Below are 20,142 nucleotides of genomic sequence, written 5' to 3'. Positions count from 1 at the left end.
AGCCCAATAGAAATTTATGTACTAACTGTATTGATGCTACTTTAAATAAAAGCCAATCTGTACAAATTGAACAAATTTCACCAAACAGCGAGGGGAGAGTTATGCCGACTAACTCGCCTCACGTGTCAGTACCTACATCTCCCGCCCGGGAGGTGCGTGATATTGTGACGCCTAGTACATCTGGGCGGCCATTACAGATAACATTACAAGATATGGCTACTGTTATGACTGAAGTTTTGGCTAAATTACCAGAACTAAGGGGCAAGCGTGATCACTCTGGGGTGAGAACAGAGTGCGCTGATAATTCTAGAGCCATGTCTGATACTGCGTCACAGCTTGCAGAGCATGAGGACGGAGAGCTTCATTCTGTGGGTGACGGTTCTGATCCAAACAGATTGGATTCAGATATTTCAAATTTTAAATTTAAATTGGAGAACCTCCGTGTATTACTAGGGGAGGTTTTAGCGGCTCTTAATGATTGTAACACTGTTGCAATACCAGAGAAATTGTGTAGGTTGGATAAATACTTTGCGGTACCGGCGAGTACTGACGTTTTTCCTATACCTAAGAGACTAACTGAAATTGTTACTAAGGAGTGGGATAGACCCGGTGTGCCGTTCTCACCCCCTCCAATATTTAGAAAGATGTTTCCAATAGACGCCACCACACGGGACTTATGGCAAACGGTCCCTAAGGTGGAGGGAGCAGTTTCTACTTTAGCTAAGCGTACCACTATCCCGGTGGAGGATAGCTGTGCTTTTTCAGATCCAATGGATAAAAAATTAGAGGGTTACCTTAAGAAAATGTTTGTTCAACAAGGTTTTATATTGCAACCCCTTGCATGCATCGCGCCGATTACGGCTGCGGCAGCATTTTGGATGGAGTCTCTGGAAGAGAACCTTAGTTCAGCTACGCTGGACGACATTACGGACAGGCTTAGAGTCCTTAAACTAGCTAATTCATTCATTTCGGAGGCCGTAGTACATTTAACCAAACTTACGGCTAAGAACTCAGGATTCGCCATTCAGGCACGTAGGGCGCTGTGGCTAAAATCCTGGTCAGCTGATGTAACTTCTAAGTCCAAATTACTTAATATACCTTTCAAAGGGCAAACTTTATTTGGGCCCGGTTTGAAAGAAATTATCGCTGACATTACAGGAGGTAAGGGCCACGCCCTGCCTCAAGACAAAGCCAAAGCTAAGGCTAGACAGTCTAATTTTCGTCCCTTTCGGAATTTCAAAGCAGGAGCAGCACCAACTTCCACTGCACCAAAACAGGAAGGAGCCGTTGCTCGTTACAGACAAGGCTGGAAACCTAACCAGTCCTGGAACAAGGGCAAGCAGGCCAGGAAACCTGCTGCTGCCCCTAAGACAGCATGAATCGAGGGCCCCCGATCCGGGACCGGATCTAGTGGGGGGCAGACTCTCTCTCTTCGCCCAGGCTTGGGCAAGAGATGTTCAGGATCCCTGGGCGCTAGAGATCATATCTCAGGGATACCTTCTAGACTTCAAATTCTCTCCCCCAAGAGGGAGATTTCATCTGTCAAGGTTGTCAACAAACCAGATAAAGAAAGAGGCGTTTCTACGCTGTGTACAAGATCTGTTATTAATGGGAGTGATCCATCCGGTTCCGCGGTCGGAACAAGGACAAGGGTTTTACTCAAACCTGTTTGTGGTTCCCAAAAAAGAGGGAACTTTCAGGCCAATCTTGGATTTAAAGATCCTAAACAAATTCCTAAGAGTTCCATCGTTCAAAATGGAAACTATTCGGACTACCTTACCCATGATCCAAAAGGGTCAGTACATGACCACAGTGGATTTAAAGGATGCTTACCTTCACATACCGATTCACAAAGATCATTACCGGTATCTAAGGTTTGCCTTCTTAGACAGGCATTACCAGTTTGTAGCTCTTCCATTCGGATTGGCTACGGCTCCAAGAATCTTCACAAAGGTTCTGGGTGCCCTTCTGGCGGTACTAAGACCGCGAGGAATTTCGGTAGCTCCGTACCTAGACGACATTCTGATACAAGCTTCAAGCTTTCAAACTGCCAAGTCTCATACAGAGTTAGTTCTGGCATTTCTAAGGTCGCATGGATGGAAAGTGAACGAAAAGAAGAGTTCTCTCTTTCCTCTCACAAGAGTTCCATTCTTGGGGACTCTTATAGATTCTGTAGAAATGAAGATTTATCTGACAGAAGACAGATTAACAAAGCTTCTAAATGCATGCCGTGTCCTTCATTCCATTCAACTCCCGTCAGTAGCTCAATGCATGGAGGTGATCGGCTTAATGGTAGCAGCAATGGACATAGTACCCTTTGCACGTCTACATCTCAGACCGCTGCAATTGTGCATGCTGAGTCAGTGGAATGGGGATTACTCAGACTTGTCCCCTACTCTGAATCTGGATCAAGAGACCAGAAACTCTCTTCTATGGTGGCTTTCTCGGCCACATCTGTCCAGGGGGATGCCATTCAGCAGGCCGGACTGGACAATTGTAACAACAGACGCCAGCCTACTAGGTTGGGGCGCTGTCTGGAATTCTCTGAAGGCTCAGGGACAATGGAATCAGGAGGAAAGTCTCCTACCAATAAACATTCTGGAATTGAGAGCAGTTCTCAATGCCCTTCTGGCTTGGCCCCAGTTAAAAACTCGGGGGTTCATCAGGTTTCAGTCGGACAACATCACGACTGTAGCTTACATCAACCATCAAGGAGGGACAAGAAGCTCCCTAGCAATGATGGAAGTATCAAAGATAATTCGCTGGGCAGAGTCTCACTCTTGCCACCTGTCAGCAATCCACATCCCGGGAGTGGAGAACTGGGAGGCGGATTTCTTGAGTCGCCAGACTTTTCATCCGGGGGAGTGGGAACTTCATCCGGAGGTCTTTGCCCAAATACTTCGACGTTGGGGCAAACCAGAGATAGATCTCATGGCGTCTCGCCAGAACGCCAAACTTCCTCGCTACGGGTCCAGATCCAGGGATCCGGGAGCGGTTCTGATAGATGCTTTGACAGCACCTTGGAACTTCGGGATGGCTTATGTGTTTCCACCCTTCCCGCTGCTTCCTCGATTGATTGCCAAAATCAAACAGGAGAGAGCATCAGTGATTCTAATAGCGCCTGCATGGCCACGCAGGACTTGGTATGCAGATCTAGTGGACATGTCATCCTGTCCGCCTTGGTCTCTACCTCTAAGACAGGACCTTCTGATACAGGGTCCATTCAAACATCAAAATCTAACTTCTCTGAAGCTGACTGCTTGGAAATTGAACGCTTGATTTTATCAAAACGTGGTTTTTCTGAGTCGGTTATTGATACCCTGATACAGGCTAGGAAGCCTGTTACCAGAAGGATTTACCATAAGATATGGCGTAAATACCTATGCTGGTGCGAATCCAAAGGTTACTCCTGGAGTAAGGTTAGGATTCCTAGGATATTGTCCTTTCTACAAGAAGGTTTAGAAAAGGGTTTATCGGCTAGTTCATTAAAGGGACAGATCTCAGCTCTGTCCATCTTGTTGCACAGGCGTCTGTCAGAAAATCCAGACGTCCAGGCCTTTTGTCAGGCTTTAGCTAGAATCAAGCCTGTGTTTAAAACTGTTGCTCCGCCATGGAGTTTAAACCTTGTTCTTAACGTTCTACAAGGAGTTCCGTTTGAACCCCTTCATTCCATTGATATAAAGTTGTTATCTTGGAAAGTGTTATTTTTAATGGCTATTTCTTCGGCTCGGAGAGTCTCTGAGTTATCAGCTTTACATTGTGATTCTCCTTATTTGATTTTTCATTCAGATAAGGTAGTTCTGCGTACTAAACCTGGGTTCTTACCTAAGGTAGTCACTAACAGGAACATCAGTCAAGAGATCGTGGTTCCTTCCCTGTGCCCGAATCCTTCTTCAAAGAAGGAACGTCTTCTACACAATCTGGATGTAGTTCGTGCCCTCAAGTTCTACTTGCAGGCAACTAAGGATTTTCGACAAACATCTTCCCTGTTTGTCGTGTACTCTGGTCAGAGGAGAGGTCATAAGGCTTCGGCTACCTCTCTCTCCTTCTGGCTTCGTAGCATAATTCGTTTAGCCTATGAGACTGCTGGACAGCAGCCTCCTGAAAGAATTACAGCTCATTCTACTAGAGCTGTGGCTTCCACTTGGGCCTTTAAGAATGAGGCCTCTGTTGAACAGATTTGCAAGGCTGCAACTTGGTCTTCGCTTCATACTTTTTCCAAATTTTACAAATTTGACACTTTTGCTTCTTCGGAGGCTATTTTTGGGAGAAAGGTTCTTCAGGCAGTGGTTCCTTCTGTATAATGAGCCTGCCTATCCCTCCCGTCATCCGTGTACTTTTGCTTTGGTATTGGTATCCCAGAAGTAATGATGACCCGTGGACTGATCACACATAACAGAAGAAAACATAATTTATGCTTACCTGATAAATTCCTTTCTTCTGTTGTGTGATCAGTCCACGGCCCGCCCTGTTTTTTAAGGCAGGTAAATATTTTTTAAATTATACTCCAGTCACCACTTCACCCTTGGTTTCTCCTTTCTCGTTGATTCTTGGTCGAATGACTGGGAGTGACATAGAGGGGAGGAGCTATATGCAGCTCTGCTGGGTGAATCCTCTTGCATTTCCTGTTGGGGAGGAGTTATATCCCAGAAGTAATGATGACCCGTGGACTGATCACACAACAGAAGAAAGGAATTTATCAGGTAAGCATAAATTATGTTTTTTTCAATTGTGGTAGGGCTCAGATCCTGAAAGATTTGGAGGGCTCTGTCTTGAAAGGTTAAAGGGCTCTGTGTTCTGGCTTGTTTCCAGATGAGTTATTTATGTTGGTAGAAGGCAAATTTCATAATGACATCTCTGGGGGGACTTTCGGGTTTAGGTTTAGGCCGTAAGGCTCTGTGAGCTCTTTCAAGTGCAGAGTCCGTTAAGTCCAGCGATGGTGCCAATAGTTTAAAGAGTTGCAGAAGGTATGTAAGTAAATTTTCGTGGGTGACGTCTTCAGGGATCCCTCTAATCCTCAAGTTATTGCGACGATTTCTATTATCAAGATCCTCCACTTTTAATTGTAAGTCCCGAATCATGGCGTCTTGGCAGTTAATGGTTTGGGTGTTATCACTGACTATAGACTCCAGATTTTCCTGCCCCTCCTCCAGGCATTCAACTCTGGAGCCCAGCTCGCCAATATCTTTTTTAATGGACGATAGTTCAGATTTAATAAAAGATTTTAGGTCGGCTATGTCCGATTTTGATGGGAGTGCAACTATGGTAGCTTGGATTTGAGTTAGTTGTTCTGAGGAGGATTGAGGTGTCTGTTGAGAAGTTTGGGATGTCATAGTGTCAGATTGTATGGCAGCTGCTGTCTCAAAGTGCTGGTTTTGCTCCTGCAGGGTGAAGTAAGAGCTTACTGACGGTATTTCTAATTTATTCGCTCTTTTGGTCTGCCTGTTGGATTTCCTCGCTGCCATATGCAGAAAGGGTGAGGGTATAGTGGGGTGAGCGGTAATATCAAGGCAGATGTACTCTGTGGGCCCTGTAGTTGTGAATTGCAGCGATCTCTGCTGGGGTATATTATATTTCTAGCAGGGCGCTCTTAACCTTAGTTTGATCATATAAGTGAATATAGCATCTTGTAATTGTTAGATTTGCAGCTTATATGAAGGGGTAATTGTGTCCGCAGGATGCTCAAAATGCCTCTGGGTGTAGTACCGTGTGCCTTTCAGATTAATGTGGTGTGGACCCACCTTTTTAGATAGAGAGCCTGCATAACGATTCTACCCAAGCATTTATGATTGGTTATGGGGTATGTAGCGTTGTGCTATGTGGCCGTTGTTACACCCAGCTCTGCTATGTGGTGTCAGGGGTTGGAGCCATGCGGTGTGCTGCTACGCACATTCATTTAACTCTTCAAGCCGCTCTTACCCCAGTGATATACTTGTTGGCTGTCAATTGTCCCTTTCTTTCTCTGTCGTAAGTGAAGTCACTGCAGTGGCTGAATGAACAGCGTTAACCTCTGGTCGAGGGGGCCGTCAGTGATTCAGGCCCCGGTTTCAAGATGGCGACCGGGACTCGTTATGGAGCGTTTCCAGAGCAATATCGCCGCGATCAGCGGTGTAAGGTGGTAGAATGTTGTCCCCAGTCTATAGCCGAGAGCTTCATCTAGATTTTCTATGTTTTGCACCTGATTTGGTACAAGTTGTGAGCCAAAGAATTGCGAAAGGCTACGGAGCTACTCGTTCATGCGTCCGTCTCCATGAACGGTCACGCCCCGCCTCCCCTGATTTTTATTTTTTTAAAAGGTCTTTATACTTGTGATTTAATACTGCATATTTGTATGTTGTAAATTTGTATATTGTATGAAAGTGGGGACAATAGTGCTCCATTTAATCTCAAAAACTTTAATTTGCCCTCCATTGTGCAAATAGTTTTTTAACCTATGTGTTAGGACTATATACAATAGCAACATTTAATACTATTGCTTTGTGAATAGGTATATGTTATATCTTTTTAAATGTTCTAAGACATGGTCTGTCAGTAAAATAAAGTGTTTTTTTCTACACATTGTGTGTTTCTAGTTTATATTTGCTGTATACAGCGCTGTTTATATACTCTCATACAACCTTTCTTGTTCATAAAAACAGCTGCAGTTCAGCCTTTAATCAAGTGAGTAGATACCTAGTATATACTAGTGGCATAAAATCTTTAGTTGATTGCAACTAAGTAACTCAGTGTGTGGCGCTCTCCTTTTTTAACTACAATATATATATATATATATATATATATATATATACTGTGTATATATACTGTGTATATGTGTGTGTGTATATATATATATATATATATATATATATACACACAGTTGTATGCAAAAGTTTAGGCACCCCTGAAAATTTCCATGATTTTCATTTATAAATAATTGGGTGTTTGGATCAGCAATTTCATTTTGATCTATCAAATAACTAAAGGACACAGTAATATTTCAGTAGTGAAATAAAGTTTATTGGATTAACAGAAAATGTGCAATATGCATCAAAACGAAATTAGACAGGTGCATACATTTGGGCACACTTGTCATTTTCTTCATTTGAATTCCTGTAACTACCTAGCACTGATTAATTGGAACACACAATTGGTTTGGTGAGCCCATTAAGCCTTCAACTTCATAGACAGGTGCATCCAATCATTAGAAAAGGTATTTAAGGTGACCAATTGCAAGTTGTTGTTCTCTTTGACTCTCCTCTGAAGAGTGGCAACATGGGGGCCTCAAAACAACTCTCAAATGACCTGAAAACAAAGATTGTTCAACTTTATGGTTTAGGGGAAGGCTACAAAAAGCTATTGCAGAGATTTAAGCTGTCAGTGACCACTGTGAGGAAATGGAAGACCACAAGCACAGTTCTTGTTATGGCCAGAAGTGGCAGGCCAAGTAAAATGTTGTAAAGGCAAAGGATGGTGAGAACTGTCAAAAACAGGCCACAGATCACCTCCAAAGACCTACAAATTCATCTAGCTGCAGATGGTGTCACTGTGCATCGTTTAACAATTCAGCGCACTTTGCACAAGGAGAAGCTGTATGGGAAAGTGATGCGGAAGAAGCCTTTTCTGCACACACGCCACAAACAGAGTTGCTTGAGGTATGCAAACGCACATTTGGACAAGCCAGTTTCATTTTGAGGAAGGTGCTGTGGACTGATGAAACAAAAATTGAGTTATTTGGTCATAACAAGGGGCGTTATGCATGGCGGCAAAAGAACACAGCGTTCCAAGACAAACACTTGCTACCCACAGTAAAATTTGGTGGATGTTACATCATGCTGTGGGACCAGTGTCAGTACTGGGAATCTTGTTAAAGTTGAGGGTCGCATGGATTCCACTCAATATCAGCAAATACTTGAGAATAATGTTGAGGAATCAGTCACAAAGACAACGACCCAAAACACTGTTAAAAATCTACTCTGGCATTTATGCAGAGGAACAAGTACAATGTTCTGGAATGGCCATCTCAGTCCCCAGACCTGAATATCATTCAAAATCTGTGGGGTGATTTGAAGCGTGCTGTCCATGCTCGGCAACCATCAAACCTAACTGAACTGGAGATGTTTTGCAAGGAGGAATGGTCCAAAATACCTTCATCCAGAATCCAGACACTCATTACAGCTATAGGAAGCGTCTAGAGGCTGTTATTTCTGCTAAAGGAGGCTCTTCTAAATATTGATGCAATATTTCTGTTGGGGTACCAAAATTTATGCACCTGTCTAATTTCGTTTTGATGCATATTGCACATTTTCTGTTAATCCAATAAACCTCATTTCACTACTGAAATATTACTGTGTCCTTCAGTTATTTGATAGATCAAAACAATAGATAGGTGTGTGTGTGTCTATATGTATAACTGTGTGTGTATGCAAGTGTTTTACAAGTTTCTTGTGAACATTTACTTTGTAAATGCCATGAAAAAAAAAAATCCAATTACTCTTTGCAAAAAAAATATTATGGTCAAAAAAGGCCTAAAACCTTGGGGTGGATGGGGATAGGGGGGCAGCAAAATTTTGAGTGCCACTGTATCCACCCATGAGACATTTTGGTACAACATCCAAACACACTAATAACAAATGTTGCATATATACAATTTAGTCTTATACCTGCGTAATTTTATTCACACACAAAAGCCTTCATGTAGTCATTTACTGTAAGGTTTCTCTGGGAAACTATGGCTTCTAAAGATTCTGTTTGGTCTCCTAACTCTTTCTATCACATATAGCTCATAAAACCATTGCTTGATCTTAAAAAATATGGTTGGCTCTTCAGTATTCTGAATGTCTTATAAATTAAAAAAACTAACCAACATTTTTTAACCCCTGATTTACTAGATTTTTAAATTATGATTTACTTGTCCACAGTTGTCTACTAAAAAAAACTTTAGCATGCTATACTTTAATGAAAGAGTAATTGTTTTTAACACAATTTACTAACATGATTTTTTAACAGATAGGTTTGTTGTGCTGAAAGGAAATGTAATCCTATATTGTAACACCTCCTGTAACGACATTATTACAATAACATTCCAGAATCACATGGGTGGGGTAATGTTTAACAAGAGGGTTGCTGTAAGGGACGCTTCATTTGCCTTTTCAAAAACCCTTCCTTGTTTTAGGTTTAACACCACACAGGTATTAGCTAAGTGAAGTACTATCACGCATTTAAAAGGAAAAAATAATTAAATGGTTCTCTGGTTACTAAGAAAATACCTTATTTTTGGAATTTGTCTCGGCCTATAATTATTTTTTAGTCGCATTTGTTTTCTTTGCCAGTTTTCTGAATCCTCTACACTTCAGATTCTGAGATCTCCAGTAGTTTGTATCAGCTGTAATGATCTCTTACACTATATTTTACATATACAAGCTGCCACATGCGTAATTCCTGCTGATCGTTCATGCATTGACTGGAGACCTGTGTCTGCTCTTGTTTTTTTTTACCACCAAGTTTAGGTTTAACAGTGCAAGGTGCACGTTACACATTACTAGTTACCAATATGGCAGCCTGCAGGTCTTACTGATCTAAAAGTCATCTAAAACCGTATGTGTTCTGTATTTTTGAAGTATAATCACGTAAACACCTTGTAGTTAGTTTCAAGATGTTTGTCCTATTGGCAATAAATTAACATAGTTGCCAAGTGTAAATATTTTCTGTGTATATTACAGGGGGAAAAAAATATATTAACAATGACACTTTTATTATATTTAGTTTGAAAAGTGTTATTTATATCTCTTGAACAAAATTACATACAGAATTAAGGAATTTGCTTTTCAGAAAGAAAAACATATAAGTTAGGAAACCCTTTGCTTGGGACTGGAAAAGGTTTGGATTTCAGAATAGTTTGATTTTTAGAATATTTGCACCTTTAAAATGGGACAATGTGGAAAGGTGTTAGTTCCAATTGTTAACAGCAATATCTTATGCCATTTAGACAATGATTGCATATATACAGCTTATACTTGTAACTAAAGGTTAACTTTTGTATACATAGTACCCTCAGAGAGATAGTACAGTACTCTAATCAGAAAGGTAATATTTGTTGTTTTAAATAAATATAGATTATTATTATTTGCATTTTATAACACACACAAAAAAAAACACAGAGAAGATTGTGACTTTCAGGACGGAAAAAGATGATTTATTTATTTTTTAAATATAATTAAAAAGTTTGGATTTCAGAATAAGTTTGTATTTTGGAATTCAGTATTTGGGGATTTGTACCTGTAATTGGTTAATATAATAAAAAAAGTAAAGGATATTGTGTCAAGCACTCATGTTAGTTTGTAAGGCTGCAGTATATGACCGTAATCCATTATATGAATGTGTGTTAAGGCTGACATCAATACTGCAGTCAATGGACATTAATACATTATCAAGTCAAAAATAATAAATTGTGTTTCAGGTAGATTATGCAATTCTAAGATACTTTCCAATTTACTTGTATTATTCAAAGTATTTTGTACTTTTGGTATCCTTTATTGCAAATCCTACTTAGGTAGGCTCAGGAGTAGCAATTGATGGCTGCACACATATATTCCTTTTGTCATTGACTCACCAGAGGTGTTCAGCTAGCTCTCAGTAGTACAGTTCTGCTCTGGAGCTGAATTTAAAAGGAATGGAATCCATTTCTTTGTATTTAATGATTCAGATACAGCATACATTTTTAAAACAACTTTCCAGTTTTCTACTATTAACAATTATGCTTCATTTGCTTGGTATCCTTTGTTGAAGGAGGAGCAATGCACTACTGGGAGCTAGCTGAACACATTTGTAAGCCAAAGACAAGAGGCATATATGTGCAGCCACAAATTGTCAGCTAGCTCCATGCTCCTAAGCCTACCTAGGTATGCTTTACAACAAAGGATACTAAGAAAATTTGACAATAGAAGTAAATTGGAAAGTTGTTTAAAATGTGTAGGCTCTATCTGAATCATGAAGGAAACGTTTCCAGAAACAGTAGTCACATGACCACAAAATCACTGTCATTGTCCTGAGCAGGACATTTTCTATGTGTTTAACCTTGTTGCAGGAGACACATAGTTAAAAAGGGTTAAAGATGCAAAAATGACATTCTCTTATATAATTATCCTTTAGATTTAAGTATTAAAAGTTTGATTTTGTGTAATGAAACAACTTTGCAATACACTTTTATTTATTTTGCCCCCTTTTCCTGTGTGCTTACCAGTTCTGACAACTGTAAGGGAACATGGTAGGTTTCACTAAACACTGCCATATATCTGTCCCTAATTGTCCTCCACAGAAATTGTCCAAAAAGGATCTGGAAAACAATGGTGATTTTGCTAAAATAATGACTGTGGCTAGCCTGGTCTATTTCACTAACGAGTATTCATTGACATCCCCAACACATTTGGCTTTAATGTTAATTTATTGAAATACTGCAGAAAAATAATGTGATTACAAGGTATTTGCTGTCCCTTTAATTGCACAGTGTTTCTCATGTTGCTATTCTGAAGTATTATTAATCCACAATAATTGAAATACATAATTTAACTGAAGCTATAAGAATTTTACACCTAAGTAAGAGGTTATAACATTTTGAAAACTATTTTTTTTGTCCATCGGGTGTCACTGTGGTCTCTTGTATAATGCAAAAACACATTCGGCACATAATACAAATAGGCAGTCTATATGTGGGACAAAGGGTAAATGTGCTTCTGTAATTTGGATGATTGTATAGATAACAGGGAATTAGTTTATAATTTCTTTATCTGTAATACACCTATGAACCTTATGAAGTGGCCCATTTTCATTAGCTGAATACATAATAAGCAGGGGACAAAGGCAAGTTGATTTTATGTTGTTTGCTCAGTAAGTAGCAATGCAAGTTTATTTAAGAAGATAAACTAGCTTCAAAAGATTTCTGTTTTGTTTGACCTACCTTGATAGCAAGGCTCAAGTAAACGTATTTAAGTTGCTAACCTCAATTGTTTTCACAGGACGCACCTTCCCAACACACCCATATTTCTCGGCCCAGCTGGGAGCAGGACAGCTGTCGTTGTATAACATTTTAAAGGCCTATTCCTTGCTTGATCCTGAAGTGGGTTACTGCCAAGGGCTTAGCTTTGTTGCTGGAATTCTTCTGCTTCACATGAGCGAAGAGGATGCATTTAGAATGCTAAAGTTTCTGATGTATGACATGGGCCTCAGGAAACAGTATCGCCCTGACATGATCACTCTGCAGGTATTGATCCCCCTGAAATACGACAGACAAGTAGCACTTCCATTTGTATTCAGGGTGCAGATTTCAAGTTTCTGTATTGTAAATACATTTAAAAGGAATATGACACCTTAGAAACACGTCTGCTAATAAAATAGTGACATCCCATCAGCAGATAGTAGATTAAAATGTATGTATCATAAAATACTTCACAATATACTTTATTTATTTTGTCTCGTTTTACTGTAATTTAACTCAGAAAAATTATTCCCATTCCAGTTTCTTTGAGAATTAAAGGGACAGTATACACTCATTTTCATATAACTGCATGTAATAGACACTACTATAAAGAACAAGATGCACAGATACTGATATAAAAATCCAGTGTAAAACTGTTTAAAAACTTACTTAGAAGCTGTCAGTTTGGCTCTGTTGAAAAGGTAGCTGGAAAGCCCACTGCAAGTGGCAAATAAGACACTCCCCCCTCCCCCTTCTTTTGCATATGAAAAGACCTTTTACACAAACAGGAGCAAGCTGAAGAAGGTAGCTGACGGTATTCACATAAAACTTTGGGGCTTGGTTAGGAGTCTGAAAATCAGAGCAATGTTATTTAAAAATAAGCAAAACTATACATTAATTGTAAAAAAAAAAAAAACTTTATGGGCTATATAAATAGATCATCTACAAAACATTTATGCAAAGAAAAAAATGAGTGTATAATGTCCCTTTAACAACAAATTTATATCTGCCTCTAATTGGCCTCAGTATTGCACTTAATGGAAACCAAAACTTCACACTTAGTTGTTTACTATAATTTATTGTCCTTTTAGGTCAGGTGTGTAAAACAATTTGTAATCAGTATTGGTCTGTGGTATAAAAGCTCACTGGCTAATAAGGAAAACTCCCACAGCTTGATTAATGGACAGTGGCATACCCTATACGCATAGAAACACTTTCTCAGTGTAGGAATATCCATACACAAAAACTTGTGATGATTTTAAAATACCCTCTTCTAACTAAAAGTTAAAAATAATAACAATGTATTGTGAATTTTCTCATTGTCATTTATCATTAATTATTTGAGGGACTGTATTTAATCTTTTTTTTTTTTTTTTACACCCCTTGATGACAAGAGAGAAACAGGGTATCAATACAATCTCCTTGCTGGCAGTTAATCAGTTAAAAATGAGTATGTATGATTTCTATAAGGTTCGTATTATTAATATTAGTTACTCAAAATAGCTAACTTCATTGAACCAAGAAGAAAAATGAGATGGATGCTTGTTTATTTTTAACGGAATACAAATAAGTGAAATTGTTACTTTGACCTTTGGAACGTTCCATGACATATCTATTACCTCCTGAGGCCCAGGACAGTGTAACTACATTGTGGTATTTGCCTTTGTAAAGAACGACAGACGCCTATGAGCTCATTAAACTAAACTATTGTACTGCATCAAATATTTTAACCACCAACTCTTGTGATCTCTGATGTCAGAAGGATAACCATCTTGCAGAAACTGTCCTCTACAGCAATGTTTACAATACCAAGCTGTATTTATGCATTTTTACCCGCACATCAGAAAACTGTCCCTTTTTTAACCTGGATTTCAAACAAGGTCAAACACCAAAACATTTTACATTTTTGCTCTCTCACCTAAATACTATGAAGATGCAGACATAAATGGATAATATATACAGTCTTAATGAAAGGGTGTAATGCACACTCTCCAATAAGCTTACTTCTTCTGTTATTGGTTTAGGTGCGCCATACTATGGGCTCCATTTATGAAGCTTCCTAGCCCCTTTAGCTGTTATGTGACTTTATCTCAATACCCCCAGACTTTTCTGACTGGGGAGATGGGCAACACTACCTCCTGATGCACGCAGAGGGCGGTGTTGCACACTTCCCGTAGTGTGCAATGATGAAGACGGGCAGCGTATTGCTGCTCACTTGACATGATGCTAAGCGGGCAGGGGCCACTATGTACGTCCCTGTCCACCCTCTACTTATTAAATCTGGCCCTATATAGAAACCAATTAATCGTGTGGTGCAGCTCAGAATAGTCTGTACCATTAGCCTTGTCATTACTAAAAAAAAAAAAATTTAAGCAACTTTCTAATTTACTCCTATTATTAATTTTTCTTTGTTGTCTCGGTATCTTTATTTGAAAACGCAGGAATGTAAGCTTAGAAGCCGGCCCATTTTTGGTTCAGCACCTGGGTACCGCTTTGCTGATTGGTGGCTAAATGTAGCTACCAATCAGCCATTGCTATCCAGGTTGCTGAAACAAAAAGCTGTCAGCTCCTAAGCTTACATTCCTGCGTTTTCAAATAAAAAGAAAAATTGATGATAGGGTTAAGTTAGAAAGTTTCTTAAAACTGCATGCTCTATCTGAATCATGAAAGAAAAAAAAATGGGTTTCATATCCCTTTAAGTATTCCTGCACCCTTTGACAGACGTAGTTAGACACATTCACAGATCAGTGATGTTGTTGTCTTCCTGGCAATCTGTATCATGCACTTCAGTTTATTGTGCACAATACATAGGGCGAGATTACATATGCGGCGCAAGCTTCAGCGTAACTGCTGAAACTCGCGCCGCCTTTAATTTCACCTCGCACATCAGGGTATTACATATACGGCGCTGGCAGTTCATAAAGTGCCGTAATTCGGATAAACTAGCGATGTCCAGAAATTAGTGTAAATACAAATTTCTGGAGTTGCCAGTGACTTACGGCACTTTAGAAACTGCTGGCGTCTAAGAAAATTAAAAAAAAAATGTCGTCTCCCATAAAAGTCTAACCCGCCTCCCAAAAATAAACCCGACACGTAAAACCCCTATATCCACCCATCAAACCCACATCGCAAATAATAATAAAAGTATTAACACCTAAGCCGACAACCCCCCACAACTATTAACCCCTAATACGCAATTCACCCACATCAAGATCTACCTAATAAAAGTATTAACCCCTAAATCCGCCAACCCCAACATCGCAAACTACATAATAAATGTATTAACCCCTAATCCGCCATTCACCCACATCGCAAAGTCACTATTAAAACTATTAACCACAATCTGCAAATAACCCACATCGCAAAGTACCTGTTAAAACTATTAACCCCCTAATCCGCCATTAACCCACACAACGCAATATACCTTAATAAACTATTAACCCCTAATCCGCCATTAACCCATGTTGCAACAAACCTAATAAATCTATTAACCCCTAATCTGCCAAACCCCCACAATGCAAATAACTAATTCAATTACTAAGCCCCTTAACCTAACACCCCCTAAATTAAACCCAATTACCTAAATTAAAAAATACTAACTTACAATTAAAATAAAAAAGCTAACATTACTTAAAAATAAAAAAAAACTAAGCTTAAATTAATCTAAGATTACAAAAAATAATAAACCAAATTATCAAAAATTAAAAAAATTAAACCTGATCCCTATGAAAATAAAAAAGCTCCCCAAAATAGAAACACCTCCTAATCTAATGCTAAACTACCAATAGCCCTTAAAATGACCTTTTGTAGGACATTGCCCTACGTTAAACAGCTCTTTTACCTTATAAATACTAAGTTCCCCCGCTCTAACAGTAAAACCCTCCACCCACAAAACCCCCCCAAATAAAAAACCTAACACTAAAAAATCCTAAACTACCGATTGTCCCTAAAGGGGCATTTGTATGGGCATTGCCCTTAAAAGGGCATTTAGCTCTTTTTCAAAGGACCATTAAATCCCTTATCTTAAAAAAAAAAAAAGTTTATTAAAATTTATATGTGGTGCTGCATATGTGATACCAAAACCGGCGGCGGCGGCGTCTTTTGCGGGCGCCGCCACATATGTAATCTTGCTATTCATTTTTGTTCTAGACTTCATTGCTCTTTATTATTTTAATGACCTTTTAATTTATTCATTTTTTCTATGTAACTTTTAAACCATCTAAAAAAATGTAACTCTACTGCTTTATATTGTGTTAGCTAATCCAAAGTGCCAGGTACAGGTGTCAAAAATCCATGAACATCGCAGATCTGTGAAACTACTCTGTTTTTGTCACATGATGCTGCAATACGTGCATAGCAAGATGGCGACGCACAGTATAAAGATGCAGAAAAACCATGCTACTGCTTTAAAGCAAAATTAAACCCAAACAAATTATTTCATGATTCAGGTAGAGAATACAATTTGAAATAACTTTCCAAATTACTTCTATTATCTAATTTGCCCCATACTTTAGATATCCTCTGTTGAAGAAATAGCACTGCACATAGGTGAGCCAATTACATGAGGTATCTATGTGCATCTACCAATCAGCAGCTACTGAGCATATCTAGATATGCTTTTCAGCAAAGAATATCAAGAGAATGAAGCACATTAGATAATAGAAGTAAATTTAAAAAGTTGTTTAAAATTGCTTGCTCTTTTTAAATCATGAAAGAAACATTTTTCGGTTTCATGTCCCTTTAATCACTTCTATTTATTAGAACTTTAAAATCTGATCTGTTACACTTATTGAGAAAAGAATAATTGAATGAAATTATTTAAACAGAAATAGCACAGTCCTATCAATTGCAACAACAAAAAAAGATCAGTGCACCTAAGGACATTCTAGTTGGAACTGGTCTAGGGTACTATAGCTCCAGTTTGCAATATATTTTCTATTTAAAATAATAATTAAAAAAGGCTTAGAATACTTTTGAGAATATTAGCTAATATGCTGTATATCCCCTAGAATAAATTGCTCTGGGGCTCCTAATATTGTGTTACAAGGCACTACAGAAGATGTTTATCAGTAAATACACAGCTCTGCTATTACTTTGTGGGGAAATGCAAACAAAAAAATATTTTCTCTTTTTTTTTTCTCCTCAGATTCAAATGTACCAGCTGTCACGGTTACTTCATGATTATCACAGAGATCTGTATAACCATCTGGAAGAGTATGAGATTGGACCCAGTCTTTATGCTGCCCCCTGGTTTCTCACCATGTTTGCCTCTCAGTTCCCTCTAGGCTTTGTGGCCAGAGTCTTTGGTAATAAATTCTAAAAACTTACATAGTCTGTCATTTTAACTTAGTGTTTCAGACTTGCTTGGGAATTTACTTCATACTGCACAAACGTCTGCTGCACAAAGGTTCTTTTTGTGTTTGAAGAAAAGAGAGTACGTACGTCTATAATTAGTATAGATAGAATAATGTAATGGGTAATATAGGCTTTATTGTATTAATAATGCACACTATATGTACTGATTTAAATTTGTGATTTCTATTTTAGTCTTGCATATTATTTGGGTGAAGGGATATTATCTACATATATTGATAAGAATGAATTAGATATATAGGGGTAGATTACAAGTGGAGCACAATTAATAGCGTAGGATGTGTTATCTTGTGCTCAGTCTCATGTTAAGAATAACACACAAACAGGTATTACAAGTGGATTGTTAAATATTTTAGAAAAATAATCAACACATCCAAAACTTTTTAGCGTACCTTATATTATAAGGATAATAATTATCATGCTCAGTGTACTCTTTATTATAAGTAATAAGGGAAGTGTTGCACTTGAGCATAGTCCAAAATACCTCTTCAAAGTTTAGAGGCTTTTGAGACCTAAAGTAAACCATAATTTTCTAATAGTATAGCACAGAACTACATGAATAACTATGTGCACACCATTGGCTTAGCTCTCGAGCAATATACAACATGAATTTTCCTGTGCACCCCCATAGAAGCCGATTATGTGAGGGATTTAGCACATCTAGATGTTAGTGCACCCTAGACTACCAAGCAATAAAGAATAACTTTGAATTTGTGATATATGTGTTAAAATAGAAGCTCTAATGATTGCACTTCAGCGATGTTAACGCACAATAGTGCTAATATTTTTGTGCTCCACTTGTAATCTAGGCCATAACCTGTTGGTATTGTTTTTCAAGTATGTGAGTATTTCCCTGTAAATGATAAAGCTCAACGTTTCCAAATCTAAACGTGGTTGTTGAATTATTTTAATTTCTGAGCATTATCTGATGAAATTCAATGAAAGTAAAAAAAAAAAATTGTATGGCGATGGATATAGATGTCAGAGCAGGACAACTGTGAGCTTCATTTATATAGGTTTTGATATTTAAAGGGGCTGTCTACTTGAAAATGTTTGTTTAAAAATATAGATAATTCCTTTATTACCCATTCTCCAGTTTTGCATAACCAACACTGTTATATTAATGTACATTTTACCTCTGTGATTACCTTGTATCTAAGCCTCTGTTGTTTTATCTTAGTTTATATAAGGAGATCTAGCACAGGTCTTAATAACTGTAAACTTTATTAAGAATGATATGCACACACACACACACACACTATGCAAGAGGCACTTCCTGACTCTACCATTGTGCACATAACAACAGGTTGATATGGTTCATACCAACTGATAATCTCAATATCACACACTTCCCTTTTTCTTTTCTTTTTGAACAACAGAAAACTTAAAGTACACTTTTTTTTTTTTTAACTGTAGTCTATGTGAAAAAACTTCAGTCCCTTTTAACATTGTTCAATGAGACGATTTTTGATGTATCAACCTCACCTTGTTTGCATTGCATCACTGGCAGGCAAGTCAGTCGAGCTTTGCAAAGTTTCTCTGGCATCTTCATTCTCCAGCTGCAATGGAGTGTTCAATGTATCCTCACAGGTTTCCTTCACTGTCAAATTGTTGTGAACAGATGGAATAGCCATCAAATGTCTACGATTCCTACGTAAACATTGCCCATCATTGGTTTGAACTACATACGATCTTGGAGAATATTGCTGGATAACTGTCCCTTCAGTATTCCAGCTGTTTGAACCTTGTACTCGCACAGGAGTTTGTACCTGAAGATTCTCCAAAGGCTTTGCAGCTCGCTCATAGTATTCATTCCTCTTTTTCTCTGAGTTTCAATTTGGTTTCTATTACATGTTTTTGTGGGAACCTTTTCCAAGGTTTCACAACTGGTACTTGTGTGGCAAGCTGTCTGCCAAACAATAATTCTGCCGGTGACTTCCCAAATTTTAAAGAAGTAGCTCTATAGCTAAGAAGAGCCAGACATGGATCCTCGTCTGCATCTGTTGCTTTACAAAGTATGTTTTTCACTATCTTTACTCCAGCTTCTGCTAATCCATTTGCTTGTGGATATCCCGGGCTGGATGTTCGATGTTCAAATTCATAGGTACTGGCAAAAACCCTAAACTCTCTACAATTGAATTGAGGACCATTGTCTGATATTATTATTCTTGGAATGCCATGTCTCGCCAAAATTGCTTTTACTTTTGTGATCACTGTACTTGCTGACTCATCTTCCAATAATTCTATCTCTGGGTAATTAGAGAAGTAATCCATTACTAAGATATAATGCTGATTTTTGAAAACAAACAAGTACATTCCTAACTTTTCCCAGGGTGCCAACGGGAAGTCCGTATCCAGTATAGGCTCTTTAGGTAACTGAGGTCTGAATTTTTATGTTTAAATCTTTTTATTGATATGAACAGAAATAAATTTGTTACAACAGTGGTCATACATCGTTTTTATATATCTAACAGGTGGGATAGGAAGTATAAATGAAGCAATAGTGCTAAATTTCTAGGTCTCCTGCCACCTACTAAAGTCTCTTAGAATCCATTGTTAATTTCTCAAAGCAGGGTCTTGATATTCTATGCTAAGTTTCTCCCGTTTAGCAATCGGGGTAAGCCACATCCACCAGACACAGAGTCCAAGTCCTTGATGGGGTGGTGTGAGTGGAGTGGAAAAATGTCTCTGATCAAGTTTGTCTAAGTAGGTGGCATGGTTTCGCTATCCTCAATAACACAGTATAAAACCAGAACAATGGCATAAATCTTCAACCAAAAGGGGAAAAGAATAAAGAGGGAAAGAAGGAAAATAGAGTG

The 20,142-nt window shown here is 38.4% G+C and overlaps 1 protein-coding gene across 1 annotated transcript in view; it reads left to right on the top strand.

The window, feature by feature from the left end:
- TBC1D1 (TBC1 domain family member 1) overlaps positions 1-20,142 on the top strand; it is an 872,759-nt gene that overhangs the window by 772,267 nt on the left and 80,350 nt on the right. The window contains exons 16-17 of the mRNA XM_053700277.1: positions 11,991-12,235; positions 17,097-17,256. Coding sequence (XP_053556252.1) covers positions 11,991-12,235; positions 17,097-17,256 — 405 coding nt within the window. The remainder of the gene's footprint in view (positions 1-11,990; positions 12,236-17,096; positions 17,257-20,142) is intronic.

Source organism: Bombina bombina, chromosome 2, assembly GCF_027579735.1.
Source record: "Bombina bombina isolate aBomBom1 chromosome 2, aBomBom1.pri, whole genome shotgun sequence".
NCBI classification, from domain to species: domain Eukaryota; kingdom Metazoa; phylum Chordata; class Amphibia; order Anura; family Bombinatoridae; genus Bombina; species Bombina bombina.
This window is presented reverse-complemented; position numbering and strand designations above follow the sequence as displayed.